The 18226-nt window shown below is 42.0% G+C and overlaps 1 protein-coding gene across 5 annotated transcripts in view; it reads left to right on the top strand.

The window, feature by feature from the left end:
• The window catches only part of sugct (succinyl-CoA:glutarate-CoA transferase), a 563356-nt gene that overhangs the window by 124444 nt on the left and 420686 nt on the right, over window positions 1-18226 (top strand). For all 5 annotated transcript variants that reach the window (XR_010020283.1, XM_063066726.1, XM_063066693.1 and 2 more), the window contains exon 7: window positions 9842-9933. Coding sequence is in view for 4 of the 5 variants with exons in the window: in XM_063066726.1 (XP_062922796.1) it covers window positions 9842-9933 (92 nt within the window). In the remaining variant the exon portion in view is untranslated. The remainder of the gene's footprint in view (window positions 1-9841; window positions 9934-18226) is intronic.

Here is an 18226-nt window from a genome sequence, read left to right as displayed (position 1 = left end):
GAACCTTACCAGTAATATTATATTCTGTCTTCAAATTTGACCTCTTGAAATGAATCACTTCACACAGATGGGTTCAACTTCTATCTGCCACTTCTCAGCCCAGTTGGGCATCCTGTTGATGTCGTGCTGTAACCTCTGACAACCCTCCTGATTATCCACAACACACCCAACCTTTGTGTCATCAGCAAACTTACTAACCCACCCTTCTACTTCTTCATCCAGGTCATTTATAAAAATCACAAAAAGGAGGGGTCCAGAATAGATTCCTGCAGAACACCACTGGTCACCGTCCTCCATGCAGAATACGAACCACCTACAACCACCCTTTGCCTTCTGTCGGCAAGCCAATTCTGGATCCTCAAAGCAAGGTCTCCTTGGATCCCATGCCTCATGACTTTCTGAAAGAGCCTCGCATGGGGAACCTTATCAAATGCCTTACTGAAATCCATATACACTACATCCATTGCTCTACCTTCATCAACGTGTTTTGTTACATCCTCAGTGCATTTTCTAACAGTTATCTTTTCATGAAATATACTTTAATACTGGTCCATTCTGATCTTCACTCCACATTTTGTACCTAGTTCTGAAGAATCAGTGATAGTAATAGTGCAATCACTTTGGTCAAGAATGTTGTTCTCCAGGATCTACATATGTTGGTGCAATGATTGGCCACGGTCCAGCCCCCTTCTCCGCTTGCTGATCGCCATGGGACTTAATCTGGGATGTTAGAGTGGTTTCCCTAAATGGAGAACGCCTGTGCATGACTCTTTAATGTGTGGAAGCTGGTGCATAGACAGTCACCACACAGTCCTTGACAGACTGGGGTCAGGGTCTAGAAGCGTGGAATGCAAAATGTCTAGGAACCCCTCACTGCTGCAGCCTTTCTCCACCTTCGCTGCCATTGTGATATGTCATCATCTTCTGCCAGTTCCACCGTTGAGGCCTTGGTTGGATTGCTCTTTGGAACCTCATCCTCGACCTGACTGCCATGCACGACCTTACCAAGAGTTAAGGAGTAGATGGCTGAACTCGAGATGGCATCACTCTTAGAATCTCAGCAGCTTACAAGTCTTTTCACCACCACAAGATAGCGATCCTCGGAGAAATGAAGAACTAATTGGTGCATTATATGGAGCGATTGAAATCAATACTTTTTCCAGAGTTTCTCTGACCTACACTCAGTGGCCACTGTATTAGATACACCTGTACTCCTACTCATTAATGCAAATATCTAATCAGCCAACTCAGTGAATACAAGCATACAAATGAGGTCATGAGATTCAGTTGTTGTTCAGACCAAACATCAGAATTGGGAAGAAATGATTTTGACAATGGAATGATTGTTGGTGCCAGACGGGGTGCTTTGAGTATCTCAGAAACTGCTGATCTCCTGGGATTTTCATGTACAACAGTTTCTAGAATTTATAGAGAATGGTGCAAAAAATGAAAAAAAAATTCACTAGTGGCAGTTCTGCGGGCGAAAATGGCCTGTGAATGAGAGGTCAGCGGAGAATGGCCAGACTGGTTAAGCTGACCAGCAAGGAGACAGTAACTCAAGTAACAACGTCATGCAACAGTGATGGGCAAAAGAACATCTCTGAAGACACAACGTGTCGAACCTTAAAGTAGATGGGCTACAGCAGCAGAAGATCATGAACATACATTCAGTGCCCACTTTATTAAGTACTTAATTAAGTTGCCACTGAATGTATAAGCTGATCTCCTGGAAACTAAGCACTTGACATGTGATGTGTTAAGAAATAAGCCTTGTACCATGTCATTTCTGATTTAAAAGAATAGCCTTTTGACAAAATATATTTTGTGTGTAATGGTGTGTGTGCATCTGTGTGTGAAATTTAACCGTTTATAAAATATACAAAAGTGAAAGTGAGCTGTGAGTGATTTTCAAGCAACGCGCACAAAATGCTGGAGGAACTCAGCATGTCAGGCAGTATCTGTGGAAAAGAGTAAACAGTTGACATTTCGGGCCTAGACCCTTCATCAGGATGACTGAGTTCCTTCAGCATTTTGTGTGTTGCTTGATTTTCTGCAGATTTTCGTATGTTAGTAAGTAATGTTCATCTACTTCTTTGCTTGTAGACAATAGTAAATAATAAAGTTAATATTGATGACCAAAGTCATTTCTGTTAGATAGCACAGATTTCAGTTGTACGTTCAGAATCAGAATTGGAATCACTGACATCTGTCATGAAATCTGTTGTTTTGTGGCAGCAGTACAGTGAAATACATAATAAAAAATACTATAAATTAAATAAGAAAAATAGTATACACACACACACACAAGATAACTAGAGCAGAAAGAGAGCACAAATAGTGAGGTAGTGTTCATGGGTTCATTGTCTGTTCAGAAATCTGATGGTGGAGGGAAAGAACCTGTTCCTAAAATGTTCAGTGTGTGTCTTCTTCAGGCTCATGTAACTCTTCTCTGATGGTAGTACTGAGAAGAGGGCATGTCCAGGATGCTGAGGTTCCTTGATAATGGATGCCACCTTTTCAAGATGTCTTCATGCTGGAGAGGCTAGTGCTCATGATGGAGCTAGCTGAACTTGCAACTTCCTTCATCCTACACAGTGGTGCCTTCATACAGGCAGTGATGCAGCCAGTTAGAATGCTCTCCACGGTACATCTGTAGAAATTTGCTAGAATATTGGGTGACATACGAAACCTCCTCAAACTCCTTACGAAATATGCACCTGTTGTGCTTTCTTCGTAATTGCATCAATATGTAGACTATGCACATCTATACTCACATCATTCTACAGATGCACAGTAGAGAGCATCCAAACAGGCTGCATCATTACATGGTGTGCAAACTGCACTGTGGCGGATTGGAAGGCTCTACAAAGGGTAGTCTAAACTGTCCAGCACATCACTGACAAGAGCCTATGCATCACTAAGGACATATATACAGAACGGTGCCAGAAAAGAGTGAATAACATCATGAAGGATCCCACCCACCGTGCTCATGCACTGTTTGTCTCACTCCCATCAGGGAGGAGGCTATATTGCATCCTTGCTAGGATCACCAGACTCAAAAACAATTAATTTCCTCAAGCAGTCAGGCTGATCAACACCCCACCCGCTAATCCACCACTACTACTTTATCATTTCCTGTCAGCCTCCTTATCTACAGTGCCTAGTGTCACTTTATGGACAGACAATCAATCTATGTATATAAGCTACCTTTTGTATTTATTTTGGTTTTTTAAAAACTATTGTGATTTTTTTTTGTGCTGCATTGGATCCAGAGTAACAAATATTTCCTTCTCCTTTACACTCATGTCCTGGAAATGACATTGAACAATTTTGAATGGTGAATCTTGAAGCCTGAGTCTTGTTAGGAGTACAGGTTATTATTTTTACTGAGCAACCTTTTGTCAACAAAATTAATTAATTCAAATTATAAACTCCTCCAACTTATAGTTTAGAAAAGACCTGTAGTTTAGTTTCAATACCTTGCCTCATTGGAGCAGGTGGGTGTACTAGTCAGCAAGTGGCAATCTAGAATTAAAAAGCATCCAGCCAGGGAACTAATTTTCCCATGTGCAAAATCATTTCAAAATTAACATAGATATAATATACAGCACAATGAAAAGAGAATAAATATACAGGAGAAGGAAAACTCTGATTTTAAACCTTGCAGTCATACCCACCCATTGAAAAGGCTTCGGGAGTAAACCCCGAGGAAGAAATCTGGAGCTGGGGTCCCTAAGGCAGTTTGATGTTGTTTACAACTTCACTCTGGTAACCTCTGCGACGACACTGGTGCCAAGCTGTACGGGCGCTTGCCCTTCCCTTTTACTACATCAGTGATGTAGAGAGGGGGAACCCGCTGCATGGGCAACAGCTGGTTCTTCAAATCTTCCCGCCCAGGCTTGCACCCTGGAGAGGACACAGTCCACCAGAGGCACAAACTGATGATCCCCTGGACCAACGACTGCCTACTACTATAATATACATCACAATAAAAGGAGCATTGAATGAAATATTTTGTAAAACTTTTTAACTACAATTACTGGAAAGTTTGGAGTTTGTTTTAATGCTTCAGGACATTCTGAAGTCGTGTAGTGGCCACTTTATTTGGTACACCTGTACACTTGCTCATTAATAAAAATATCAGCTAATCATGTGGCAGCAACTCAATGCACAAAAGCATGCAGACATGGCCATGAGGTTCAGTTGTTGCTCAGACCAAACATCAGAATGGGGAAGAAGCGTGATCTCAGTGACTTTGACCGTGGAATGATCATTGGTGCCAGACAGGGTGGTTTGAGTATCTCGGAAACTGCTGATCTCCTGGGATTTTCATGCACAAGTCTCTCGGGTTTACAGAGAATCGTGCAAAAAAGATAAGCTGTCATTTAACTGCGTAACCAATTATGTATATAAATGAAATACAGAACAATATAGAACGTTATCAACACTACTATATATATAGATATAAACTGTGTATTAGTTCCTGATAGTTATTAATGGAGGAATTCATCCAGTGTATGCAGCTGTGTTCTTTTGATTGACTGTATATGGCCGGGGGCTGTGGTTGAGTGGTCGGCGACTTGGGCCGGCTCCCCCACCGGACTTAGTCTGGTGAGGAGGGTGTGAGGACACCCAGCAAGACTGATAAAAAACAAGACCTGACAAAGGGCGGATGAGCTCCTTGTGAGCCAACGGCCATCTTCTGTGGAAGAGATTAAAGCCTCACCACGTATCTATGAATCGTATGCTCTGCACCGAGTTAGAAGAGACATGATGAACTTGGGCGCTGCACCGTGTGCCTGGACCTGCCCAAGGCCTCTGCCTAAGGAAGGGCTGAGCTCGAAGAAGCGGCCACGGCTGGAGGCCGACACGGACTCGGGCTCGAGTTCGGCGGGGGCGGCGGCAGGCGGTGCTAAGGCGGCCAGCGAGAACAAACTGGAGGAGAGGCAGTACTGGGTGCTGTCGCAAGATCGAAGAAGATAGAGGTGCATAGCCACCAACCCCAGATTGCAGATGGCACCCACTGACTGACTGACTGATATGACCAAAATCAACTTAGTGCAGATAATGGACTGCCTTCATACGATGCTTTTGACAATTGCATTCTCCTAATCTTCATTTTCATTGTAAAATTCAAGACGATTGTTGATGCCTTCAAATTCTTTGTAGTTTCTAACTTGTTGAGGTAGTGAAATTGTTTCATTTTCATTCCCGGCCATTTCTGGCATCTCTGAGCCTGAATGCTTGAAATCACAGTGAGCAAAACAATTCTATATTGTCTTACTGCTTATTTCTCTCTGACTATCAGTGTCAAAAATCACTGCTTTTTGAACACAAAAACAGGCAACTGACTCTGTTTAAAAACTTTTTTCTAAGCACGGTGTAGTTTCTAATGGCCACACTAGTGATGCTAGTTAGCAACTGTTTGGCAACATCTTCCTGTCCTAAATAAAAGAAGGGAAGCCCAGCCATCTTCTCGATTGGTTTTTGTTCTTTAATAGTTGTCCTAAATTAGTGGCTATGCTGATTAACTGATGGCCCAATTAACTAGAATCTGGTGTACTGGGTGGAGGAAAATTACAAAATTGGTTAAGTTTAATTTTCATTCCTTTCATTAACGAGAATCTCACATCTTGGTTTATGTGGACTCCAAGTGCAGGTTATTGACTAAGATACGTGTAGGTGGATTCCATTGAACCTCAAGACTTTTATATCAAAATTATGTTGATGTGTATTAGTTCTAATGTCGCATTGCTGGAAGGAATGAATATGTATTGATTCCATGCTTGTGTTGAGTGGAAGGTTTTACGTGTCCTGCTCTGGTCTGATGCCACAAACATCATTAGGACCTATGCCTTGCTTGATTCCTTTACCTTTAAAGTTAAAAAAAAGTCCCACTCCTTCCAATTTTGCTGTTTCAGGGAATGAGGATGTGGGAAGATCATACCAGAGGCAGACTGAGGTAAAATTCCCCTGAGAGCAAATTGTGCTTAGGAATTAGTGCAAATGTTAATTCATCATCCATCCAGGCTAGGCTGTCTTCTCACTGTCTAACTGGCTGCATCACCATCTGGTATGGGGGTATGGGGGTGGGGGCGGTGTTGGGGGGTCTACTGCAAAAGATCAAGGTAAACTGCAGAAAGTTGTAAAATTAGTCAGCTCCACAATGGGCACCAGCCTCCATAACATCTAGGACATCTTCAAGGAATGGTGCCTCAAGAAGGTGGAGTCTCTCATTAAGGATCCCCATCACTGAGGACATACCATCAGGAAGGAGGTACAGGGAGGTACAGAAGCCTGAAGGCACACACTCAGTGATTCAAGAACAGCTTCTTCCCCTCTATTTATATACAGTATATATACATACACACACACACACAGTAATTTATTTACTTATTTTCTATATTATCATGTATTGCATTCTACTGCTGCCGCTAAGTTACAAAAGTTCACAACATGTGTTGATGATATTAAACCTGATTCTGATTCTACAGATTCACTTTCAAGGACTCTACAGCTCATGTTCTCACTAATATTTATTTCAAAGTTCAAAGTAAACATTCTCAAGGTGCCTATATGTCACAACCATGAGGTTCATTTTCTTGTGGGCATTCTCAGTAAGTACAAAGAAACAGAATCAATGAAGAACCGCACACAAGGTGCAAAAGGCAACAAACTGCAAATGAGTGAAGTTATCCCTCTGGCTCTAGGGCCTGATGGTAGAGTGGTAGTAACTGTTCCTGAACCCTGTGGTGTGGGTCCTGAGATTCTTGTACCTCCTTCCTGATGGCAGTGGTGCGAAGAGAGCATGGCCTGGATGGTGGGGGTCCTTGATTATGTTGCTTTCCTGAGACAGTGCTCCTTATAGACGAACTGAATGGTGGGGAGGGCCTTACCTGTGACGGACTGGGCTGCATCCATTACTTTTTGTAGGGTTTTCCATTCAAAGGCATTGGTGTTTCCATACGAGGCTGTCATGCAACCAGTCAGTATACTCTCCATTGTACATCTATCAAAGTTTTAGGTGATATGCTGTATCTTTTCAAACTTCTAAGAAAGTAGCGGCACTGCCATGATACTTTGTAATGGCACTTATGTGCTGGACCCAGGATGTAATATATCTTCCTTTGCATGTTAGTTATTTCACAGTCTTTGTCTGTGAGTAGCTTTTCATTGATTCTATTATGTTTTCTTTGATCTACTGTGAATGCCTGCAAGAAAATGAATCTCAAGGCAGTATATGGTGACATATACATACCTTGAACTTTGACATGTCCATGTATATGTTAGCAATAATAGACGTTGTTTATTATTTCTGGACATCGTTTATCATTTCTTGCTGTTGCTGAAACTTGAAAATGAAGTGCTGTATTTTTGTCTTTTTGTTGTCTGCCCATCTCGTAAGCTCTAATCTGAAAGGAGACTAAATCTGCCTCTTCAGGTCTTCTCCCAACATGTTATTCCCTTCAGGAAATTTAGCAGGAGGCCAAGTGAGATGAGTCATAGTTACTCCATTGCCTTTGAAGGAACCCCAGGGAAAGCTAGGCCCATATAAAGGCATTTAAAAACCAAATATAGTGTGTGTCTTTGATATCTATCAATTTTTGACCTGGAAAATAAATACAAAGATATTAAAAAAACACTTTTATGTCCTGATGTGAGGCAAGAAAGTTAAGAGGAAACAATAGGAGATATGGTCGGCAAGGTAGAGTAGGGCATAGCATAACACTTTACAAGACGAGATGTAAGATTGGGGTTGAAATCCTGGTGCTGCCTGTAAAAGTTTGTACGCTGTCCCTGTGACTGCATGGGGGTTCTTCTGGGTGGTTCGGTGTCCTCCCAAATTCCAGCGGTGTACGGGTTAGGGTCAGTGAGTTTGGGCATGCTATGTTGGCAAAGCTTGTGGTCTGCTCAGCACATCCTCTGACTTGATTTGAAGCAAACCAACATATTTCCCTGTACTTTTCAATTTACTTGTGATAAATAAAGCTAATTTTTAAGGTTTCTAAAAAAAATAATTTCATGTTTTTTGTGAACTTTGTTGTCTTAACTATTTGCTATTTTGAAATTCGCAAAGAATATCCAATCAGATATCAACGATTTTTTCCTTATATCCACTAATTGAATTAAATTCTCATTCTCTTCATATGTCCTTTTTTTAACCATCTTTCACACCACAACATTTAAATACCAACTTCTCTTCTCATGCCATCTGGTCTTCTTGGAACCGGAGAGAACTGAGTGCTATATATATTCTGATAAAGATAGGTGAAGAAAAATATGTCTATTTTTTAATTGCAAGTTATTTTCAAATCATTATATAAAGGTTCTTTAAATTAAAGCACAATTTATAACTCAGTGGCCATTTTATTAGGTACATCTGTAGACCTGCTCATTAATGCAATTATCTAATCAGCCAATCGTGTGGCAGCAACTCAATGCATAAAAGTATGCAGGCTTGTCAAAAGATTCAGTTGTTGTTCAACCCAAATGGCAGAATGGGAAGAAATGCGATCTACACACACAAAATGCTGGCCGGAACTCAGCAGGCCAGGCAGCATCTATGGAAGGGTTCTTGCTTGAGAAATGTGATGTAATCTAAGTGACTTTGACCGAGCAATGATTGTTGGTGCCAGAGGATGTCATTTGAGTAACTTAGAAATTGCTGATCTCCTGGGATTTTCATGCACAGCAGTCTCTTAAGATTGTATGAAAATTAAAAAAAAACATTTAGTGAGCAGCAGTTCTATGGGTGAAAATGCCTTGTGAATGAGAGGGGCCAGACTGGTTCAAGCTGACAGGAGGGTGATGGTAGCTCATATAGCCACGCATTACAGCAGTGGTGTGTGGAAAGGCAACTCTGAACACACAGCACAATGAACCTTGAAGTGGATAGGCTATAGCAGCAGAAGAGCATGAACATATACTCATTGGCCACTTTATTAGGTACAAGGGATACTTAATAAACTGGCCACTGAGTGTTTATGTACCCAATAAAGTGGCTACTGCATTTTTATGTACTGAATTAAGTGGCCATTGAGTGTTCAAAGGTTCTTGACTGTAAATTAAAGAGTGCAACACACATCAAAGTTGCTGGTGAACACAGCAGGCCAGGCAGCATCTCTAGGAAGAGGTGCAGTCGACGTTTCGGGCCGAGACCCTTCGTCAGGACTAACCGAAGGAAGAACTAGTAAGAGATTTGAAAGTGGAAGGGGGAGGGGGAGATCCAAAATGATAGGAGAAGACAGGAGGGGGAGGGATGGAGCCAAGAGCTGGACAGGTGATTGGCAAAAGGGATACGAGAGGATCATGGTACAGGAGGCCCAGGGAAAAGGAAAAGGGGGAGGGGGGGAAACCCAGAGGATGGGCAAGGGGTATAGTGAGAGGGACAGAGGGAGAAAAAGGAGAGAGACAGAGAGAAAGAATGTGTGTATATAAATAAATAAGGGATGGGGTACGGAGGGGAGGTTAGGCATTAACGGAAGTTAGAGAAGTCAATGTTCATGCCATCAGGTTGGAGGCTACCCAGACAGAATATAAGGTGTTGTTCCTCCAACCTGAGTGTGGCTTCATCTTTACAGTAGAGGAGGCCGTGGATGGACATATCCGAATGGGAATGGGACGTGGAATTAAAATGTGTGGCCACTGGGAGATCCTGCTTTCTCTATATTCTTTATCACTTTGGGAAAGCTGCAGCAGTTACTCAGGACACTAAATGATGTAAACATCAGTTGACATGAAAAATGAGAAACTTCGTGTCTGTGACTCTGATATTGTTTAGCTGGGTTTGTTCTTTTCAATGCATTAATCTTTACACGTTATATTCTTGTGTTTGATGTAGGTTATGGACAAACTGGCCCAATGTCCCAGCGTGCCGGTTATGATTCAGTAGCCTGTGCTGTGTCTGGCCTTATGCACATTACTGGTCCAGAGGTACATTTTATCTTTTAAATTCAGTTGCTGTAAAACTTCATATTATTCTTTTTGGTAGGCCAAAGCGGAAAGTGTAGTAGGGACCACTGCTGTTGGGTCAATACTTACTGAGATCAGCAGTAATACAATGTGCTGTCTGGTCCTGGATATATTTGCTTTTACAAAGATCACAGATCTATGATTCAACTGTTGGCATGACATGCAACAAAAGATGGCAGCATTCAACAATTATACAAAAATAAGAATTATATAAAAAAAAGTTAGAAGAAATAATCCCTCTAATTTTTTATAGCTGCGAGGACCAACTATTGCTCTGAGCAGGAAGGTTTTAGACTGCCTGAAAACTGCGCAGTATTTTAAATGTTATTTTTTAATATGCATACTCTGAATATTGACTAGACGACGCCTGCATTCAGCGGACTAGCAGTTCATTAAGAATGAGCTACCAACTTCCCTTCTGTGTTTATTGTTGCAATTTATAACAGTTTTGTAACTTAAAAAACTGACAATGTAAATATGTTGAAGCTCTAAAATGTTTCCAAGTTAATGTTATGCTACATTTATTATTTAGTAGATTTATGCATTATATGCATTAGCACATAATTAATTACAGGGTATTTCACAATTATATTAACATAGATATCAAAATTATATTCGCATAATTTCAAAATGATTTTAACATTATATAAAAGAAAATTCTAGCTGTGCGACAACAAAGGCTACGTGCCATGGGAACGTTTTAGTTACTGCACATCTCCACACTATGCAGTTTACAGGAAACTAGAAGTACATATATGGAATAAAATATGCAGAAATACATAAATACCAGCGGTTATTTAAAATAGAGATTGCATGGTAGCATAGTGGTTAGTGCAACACTTAACTGTATCTGTGACCCAGGTTCAATTCTCGCTGCTGCTTGTCAGGAGTTCATACGTTCCTACTGTGACTGTGTGAGTGTCCTCCAGGTGCTCCAGTTTCCTCCCAAAGTCCAAAGATACACCAGTTGGTAGGTTAATTGGTCGTTGTAAATTGTCTAGGCTAGGGTTAAATCGGGGGTTGCAGTGTGGCATGGCTCGGAAGGCCAGAAGGGCGTAATACACGCTGTATCTCAATTATAAGACGCAAACAACAATTATAAGAATTAGTTTAAAGTGTTTACAGTGCAGTGACTGGGATAATAGATTGAACTTCACTTTCACAGACCTTCGCTTTTTAACGCTTACATTTTTAAGAATCGTCTCGCCCACAGATAATAATGCAGTTAGTTGCATGGTATTGATGAATCATTGTACATTGTGATGAATAATCGGGTGCTTTTAGAGCTGTGCCCCTTGTGTGCCCGACTGATCAGATTGGGTGTTGTCTTGATTTTACTGTCATTTTGTGAATTGAAATAACTCTTAATTAAGAGTAGGGTGTATAGTTTGCTTTAGACGAGTGGCAGAGGTGATGAAATTCAGTGGGTTTAATTGCAGCACTGCACTAACTTAATGAAAGGCTAATGACGTGTTTGTGTATTGCAATATGCTTAATTGTTTTTGGGACATTCAACCATCCCTAGATCAGTAGGAGAGTGAGAGTTGATTAGATAATTCATTGCAAAACAACCAATGAGCAGTTTCTTGCAACATTTTATATGTTTATTGTCTGCTTATAGTTATTGATTGCCCACTGCTAGTTGTTCTAAAAAAGGTGATAGACATTCGGCACAGAACCAACATGGATAACTTCAGCAAAGTCTGAACTGGTTCTATAACCTTCAAGGACTCTACAACTCATGTTCTCAGTATTTTTTTTTTGTATTTGCACATTTATCTTCTTTTGCACATTTGTTATTTGTCATTTCTGTATAATTTTTCATTGATTCTGTAGTATTTCTGTCTTCTATTGTGAATTCCTGCAAGAAAATGAATCGCAAGATACTATAGTGGCATGCATGTACTTTATTAATGTTTACTTTGAACTTTGAGTAGATGGGCCAAAGGGCCTATTTCTGTACTCTGGTGCTCCCTGACTCTCGATGACATCTTTCTTTTGAATTTCTGCTAGCCTTGAAAATGATTTCATTAAAAACATAAACTTGAACATCAGATACTATAATTATACTTTCTCACAATGACCTCCCTGAATTTTGTTTCTTAGGCTTCTTGAATGAATCCCAGATATGTTGGCACCTCATCTTCCAATCTACTGAAAAGTAATCAACTGAAACAGTCATTCATATCTCCAGTCATGGAAGTTGTCATTCATAAGAATCACAAAGAACAGTAGTCTCAGAACAGACCCCTGCAGAAAACCACTGGCCACTGACCTTCAGGCTGAAACCACAGCAATTCTGTATCCACATAGCCTCCTGAATAATGAATGAAGAACCTTATCAATGCCTTACTGAAATCCATATAAGCATAGAAAACCTACGGCACACTACAGGCCCTTCGGCTCACAAAGTTGTGCTGAACATGTCCCTACCTTAGAAATTACTAGGGTTACCCATAACCCTCTATTTTTCTAAGCTCCATGTACCTATCCAAAAGTCTCTTAAAAAACCCTATTGTGTCCGCCTCCACCACTGTTGCCGGCAGCCCATTCCACACACTTGCCACTCTCTGCGTAAAAAACTTACCCCTAACATCTCCTCTGTACCTACTCCCAAGCACCTTAAACCTGTGCCCTCTTGTGGTAGCCATTTCAGCCCTGGGAAAAAGCCTCTGACATCCACACGATCAATGCCTCTCATCATCTTATACACCTCTATCAGGTCACCTCTCATCCTCCGTCGTTCCAAGGAGAAAAGGCCGAGTTTACTCAACTTGTTTTCATAAGGCATACTCCCCAATCCAGCCAACATCCTTGTAAATCTCCTCTGCACCTTTTCTATGGTTTCCACATCCTTCCTGTAGTGAGGCGACCAGAACTGAGCACAGTACTCCAAGTGGGGTCTGACCAGGGTCCTATATAGCTGCAACATTACCTCTCAGTTCTTAAATTCAATTCCACGGTTGATGAAGGCCAATGCACTGTATGCCTTCTTAACCACAGATATACAACATCTACTGCTCTACCTTCATCAATGTGCTTTGTCACATCTTTGAGGAATTCAATCAGTCTCGTGAAGTATGTCCTGTCCCTCACAAAGCCATGCTGACAATAACTAATCAGGCGACGCTTTGCAAATATTAGTAAATTGTGTCTCTAAGAATCTTCTGCAATAATTCGCCACCACTGAAATAAGACTCTCTGCTCTATAATTCCTAGGGTTATCCTATCCCCTTTCTAGAACAATGATATAACATTTCCCACCCTCCAATCATTTGGTGTTACTGCTGCGGCCAGTGAAGACACAAAGCTCATCAGCAATCTTTTCCCTCACTTCCCGTAGTAACTGGTAGTATATCCCATCTGGCCCCAGGGACTTAACTGTAATAATATTTTCAAAGGTTCCAGCACATGCTCTTTCTTAATGTCAACTTGCTCCAGCATATCAGTGTGCTTTACACTGTCCTTAGAAATGTCAAGATCCCTCTCACTAGTGAATATTGAAATCCTCTAAATCCAGGTATATGTTTCCTTTTCTATCCCAGATCGGCCATACCTTCACTCTGGTCATCCTCTTTTTTTCACATATGTATAGAACACCGGGGTTTTCCTTAATCCTTCTCGCCAAGGCCGCCTCACACCCCCTTCTAACTTTCCCAAATCCATCTTAAGCTCATCCCTGCTTAGTTTATAACTTTCTAGAGCTCTTTCTGGTCCTTGCTTCCTAAACCTTAGGTAAGTTTCTTTCTTCCTCTTGACCAGATGTTCCACATCTCTTGTCAACCACGATTTTTTCACTCCACCACCCTTTCCCTGCTTCCCTGGGACAAAACAATCCGGAACCCCAAACAAATGCTCCCTAAATAACCTCCACGTGTCTGTTGTGCATTTCCCTGAGTACAACTGTCCCAATTTATGCTCCAAAGTTCCTGCCTAATAGCATCAGTATTCCAATGTAATCATCATCATCATCATTATATGCCTTGTCGTATGACATGGCGATCATGGTCTTTCCTCTATTCATAACCATAATTGTCCTTGGCAAATTTTTCTACAGAAGTGATTTGCCATTGCCTTCTTCTGGGCAGTGTCTTTACAAGATGGGTGACCCCAGCCATTATTAATACTCTTCAGAGATTGTCTGCCTGGCGTCAGTGCTCACATAACCAGGACTTATGATATGCATCAACTGCTCATACGACCATCCACCTCCTGCTCCTGTGGCTTCATGTGACTCTGACTGGGGAGTAGGGACTAAGCAGGTACTACACCTTGCCCAAAGGTGATCTGGTAGAGGTGCATCTCCACCCCGCCACCAAATCATAATTCCACCTCTCCCACTTAAATCTTCAAGTTCAAGTTTAATTGTCATTCATCCATATACGCATGTGTACAGTGTTCCTCTGGGGCTAGGCTACAAAGCATATAATCAAAGCCAGCACATATGGTTATGATAACACATACTGTCACTAAAAGATATTAGCACACGTCCCTGAGTGACATGGCCTGAGAATTGATGGCAAAGGGTACGTTGTCCTGGAGCCGCGCTTATTCAAGAACAAGCACGTAGCAGTTCCTCATTTCACCTGACTCAGCTGCAGATGATGCTATTGCAGCTTGTCTTCCAGGACATGAAAACTGGAGAACATGGATTCTAGCATGCCTGTGACGCCTCAGTTCTCTCCCACGCTGCTCTTGGCATATCCTCCCCAGGGTGACTGTAACAGTTGATGCTGTAGCATGAGGTCGTGGTCCACACAATAACCAAGGCCACGCTGCTCCCCCGCTATTGGTCTTTCCGAAGAACCAATGAAGCAGCTGCTATTCCTGTCCAAGGCTATGATTAAAGTCAGGGAGTTGTGGTCACTGTCTCTGAAATACTCACCCACTGAGAGATCTCACACCTGACATGGTTGATGGCCTAGCACCAGATCCATTATGGCCTCTCCACTAGTCAGTCTGTCTACGTATTAAGGGATATGGCGTTAGTGCAGGAAAGAGGCACTGAGATTAGTCATAACTGAGCCAGCACAAGGGGCAAATGGCCTACTCTTGCTCCTGTGACTTAGTTTTATATTTGAGTTGTTCCCTTCTCACCAGAACATTTATTGTTTGTGACAACTTCATACTTGGCAGGTTTGGCTCCTGTACCATTGAAAAGTTTCAAAAATTACATTAAGTAAGACAATACACACAGCAGCCTCTTTATTAGGTTCTTCGTGTACCTGATAAAGTGGCCACGGAGTAGTCTTCTGCTGCTGTAGCCTAGGCACTTCAGGATTCAACCTGCTGTGTGTTCTGACACGCTCTTGTACACCACTGTAGAGGCATCACAGGCAAGCTTCACTGGAAGATGTGGATCATTATGTGTGAGTACTTTGTCTGACACACCATCTCCTTTGCCTTTTGAAAAGCCACCTCACACTGTGTTGTCCATTGCCATTTCTTCCTGTTCTGGAGAGGTAAAGAGTTCAAGAGGTGGAGCACAGTAGCCAGGTTTGGTAGGAACCGACTATAATAGTTGACAAATCCAAAACAGACCACAACTGTGACACGTCCCTTTGCCTTGGGGCATCTACCACTGTTTGACATTTCTCAGCACCCGTGTGTAATCCTTGTGCGTCAACAGTGTGACCACAGTAAATAATGCTTGGTTTAAAGAATTCATACTTGTTGCATCATGCTCTGAGCCCATAATCTTCTAATCTTTTTTAACACGTTCTGAGGTTTTGGAGATTCTCCTTCTCATCCTTACCAGATGATGACATTTTGGTAACCCTGAGTACCTGGACAGTCTTGTAGCACCTGGTCCGTATTTTTCTGCTGGAGTGCAGGTGCCGCTGCTACTCCAGAAATAAGCCTATTATAACAATAAAGCCCTTTGTGAGTGTTTATGGTGAGAAGCACTTTGGACTCTTCTTCCAACTCTGTCTACAGGAAAACCTCAGCTATCTCCATTTTGCTGAAGTGTTTTCCTCCAGAAAGGTTTGCAAAGATGTCTTCTATTCTGGGCAGAGGATATTGATCTACTTTAAGTTCTGGGTTGATAGTGACTTTAAAATCACCACAGATTCTGACAGACCCATTTTTCTAGACTACTAGGACTACTGACATTGCTCATGGGCTCCACTCAACCTTGGAAAGTATTGTTTTAGCTTCCATGCGATCCAATTCACTGGCTACTTTATCATGGATTATATAAGGAACTGGAACGACTTTGTAAAACATGGGTGTGGCATTTTTATTTAACACTGCTTTATGTTGAAATTTTCCAGTGCCATCCTCGAATACTGCTGTGGCATTATCCAGTACCTTTATTAATTTGCTTTCAGTTGACTCTCTTACAGGGGATGTGGCATGCAAATGGCGGATGGATCTTGTGTCATGTTTCAGCCAATCGCAGCCCCACAATGCTGGTCTTCCTGTTTTTTTCCACAATGTGGCTTGTTTGTTGTGTTTCACTTTTATGAAAGTCATATCCACAGGAGTTAACTTTTCTCCAGTATCACTTCTTAGTTGGATATAGAAACATAGAAAATAGGGGCAGGAATAGGCCATTCGGCCCTTCGAGCCTGCACCGCCATTTATTATGATCATGGCTGATCATCCAACTCAGAACCCCGCCCCAGCCTTCCCTCCATACCCCCTGACCCCCGTAGCCACAAGGGCCATATCTAACTCCCTCTTAAATATAGCCAATGAACTGGCCTCAACTGTTTCCTGTGGCAGAGAATTCCACAGATTCACCACTCTCTGTGTGAAGAAGTTTTTCCTAATCTCGGTCCTAAAAGGCTTCCCCTCTATCTTCAAACTGTGACCCCTCGTTCTGGACTTCCCCAACATCGGAAACAATCTTCCTGCATCTAGCCTGTCCAATCCCTTTAGGATCTTATACATTTCAATCAGATCCCCCCTCAATCTTCTAAATTCCAACGAGTACAAGCCCAATTCATCCAGTCTTTCTTCATATGAAAGCCCCGCCATCCCAGGAATCAATCTGGTGAACCTTCTTTGTACTCCCTCTATGGCAAAGATGTCTTTCCTCAGATTAGGGGACCAAAACTGCACACAATACTCCAGGTGTGGTCTCACCAAGGCCTTGTACAACTGCAGTAGTACGTCCCTGCTCCTGTACTCGAATCCTCTTGCTATGAATGCCAGCATACCATTTGCCTTTTTCACCGCCTGTTGTACCTGCATGCCCACTTTCAATGACTGGTGTATAATGACACCCAGGTCTCGTTGCACCTCCCCTTTTCCTAATCGGTCACCATTCAGATAATAATCTGTTTTCCTATTTTTGCCACCAAAGTGGATAACTTCACATTTATCCACATTAAATTGCATCTGCCATGAATTTGCCCACTCACCCAACCTATCCAAGTCACCCTGCATCCTCTTAGCATCCTCCTCACTGCTAACACTGCCACCCAGCTTCGTGTCATCTGCAAACTTGGAGATGCTGCATTTAATTCCCTCATCCAAGTCATTAATATATATTGTAAACAACTGGGGTTCCAGCACTGAGCCTTGCGGTACCCCACTAGTCACCGCCTGCCATTCTGAAAAGGTCCCGTTTATTCCCACTCTTTGCTTCCTGTCTGCTAACCAATTCTCCACCCACACCAATACCTTACCCCCAATACCGTGTGCTTTAAGTTTGCACACTAATCTCCTGTGTGGGACCTTGTCAAAAGCCTTTTGAAAATCCAAATATACCACATCCACTGGTTCTCCCCTATCCACTCTACTAGTTACATCCTCAAAAAATTCTATGAGATGCGTCAGACATGATTTTCCTTTCACAAATCCATGCTGACTTTGTCCGATCATTTTACCGCTTTCCAAATGTGCTGTTATCACATCCTTGATAACTGACTCCAGCAGTTTCCCCACCACCGACGTTAGGCTAACCGGTCTATAATTCCCCGGTTTCTCTCTCCCTCCTTTTTTAAAAAGTGGGGTTACATTAGCCACCCTCCAATCCTCAGGAACTAGTCCAGAATCTAACGAGTTTTGAAAAATTATCACTAATGCATCCACTATTTCTTGGGCTACTTCTTTAAGTACTCTAGGATGCAGACCATCTGGCCCTGGGGATTTATCTGCCTTCAATCCCTTCAATTTACCTAACACCACTTCCCTACTAACATGTATTTCGCTCAGTTCCTCCATCCCACTGGACCCTCTGTCCCTTACTATTTCTGGAAGATTATTTATGTCCTCCTTAGTGAAGACAGAACCAAAGTAACTA

Source organism: Mobula hypostoma, chromosome 1 (genome assembly GCF_963921235.1).
Source record: "Mobula hypostoma chromosome 1, sMobHyp1.1, whole genome shotgun sequence".
Taxonomy (NCBI): Eukaryota; Metazoa; Chordata; class Chondrichthyes; order Myliobatiformes; family Myliobatidae; genus Mobula; species Mobula hypostoma.
The sequence above is the reverse complement of the archived record's forward strand: the minus strand, read 5'-3'. Positions and strand labels throughout refer to the sequence as shown.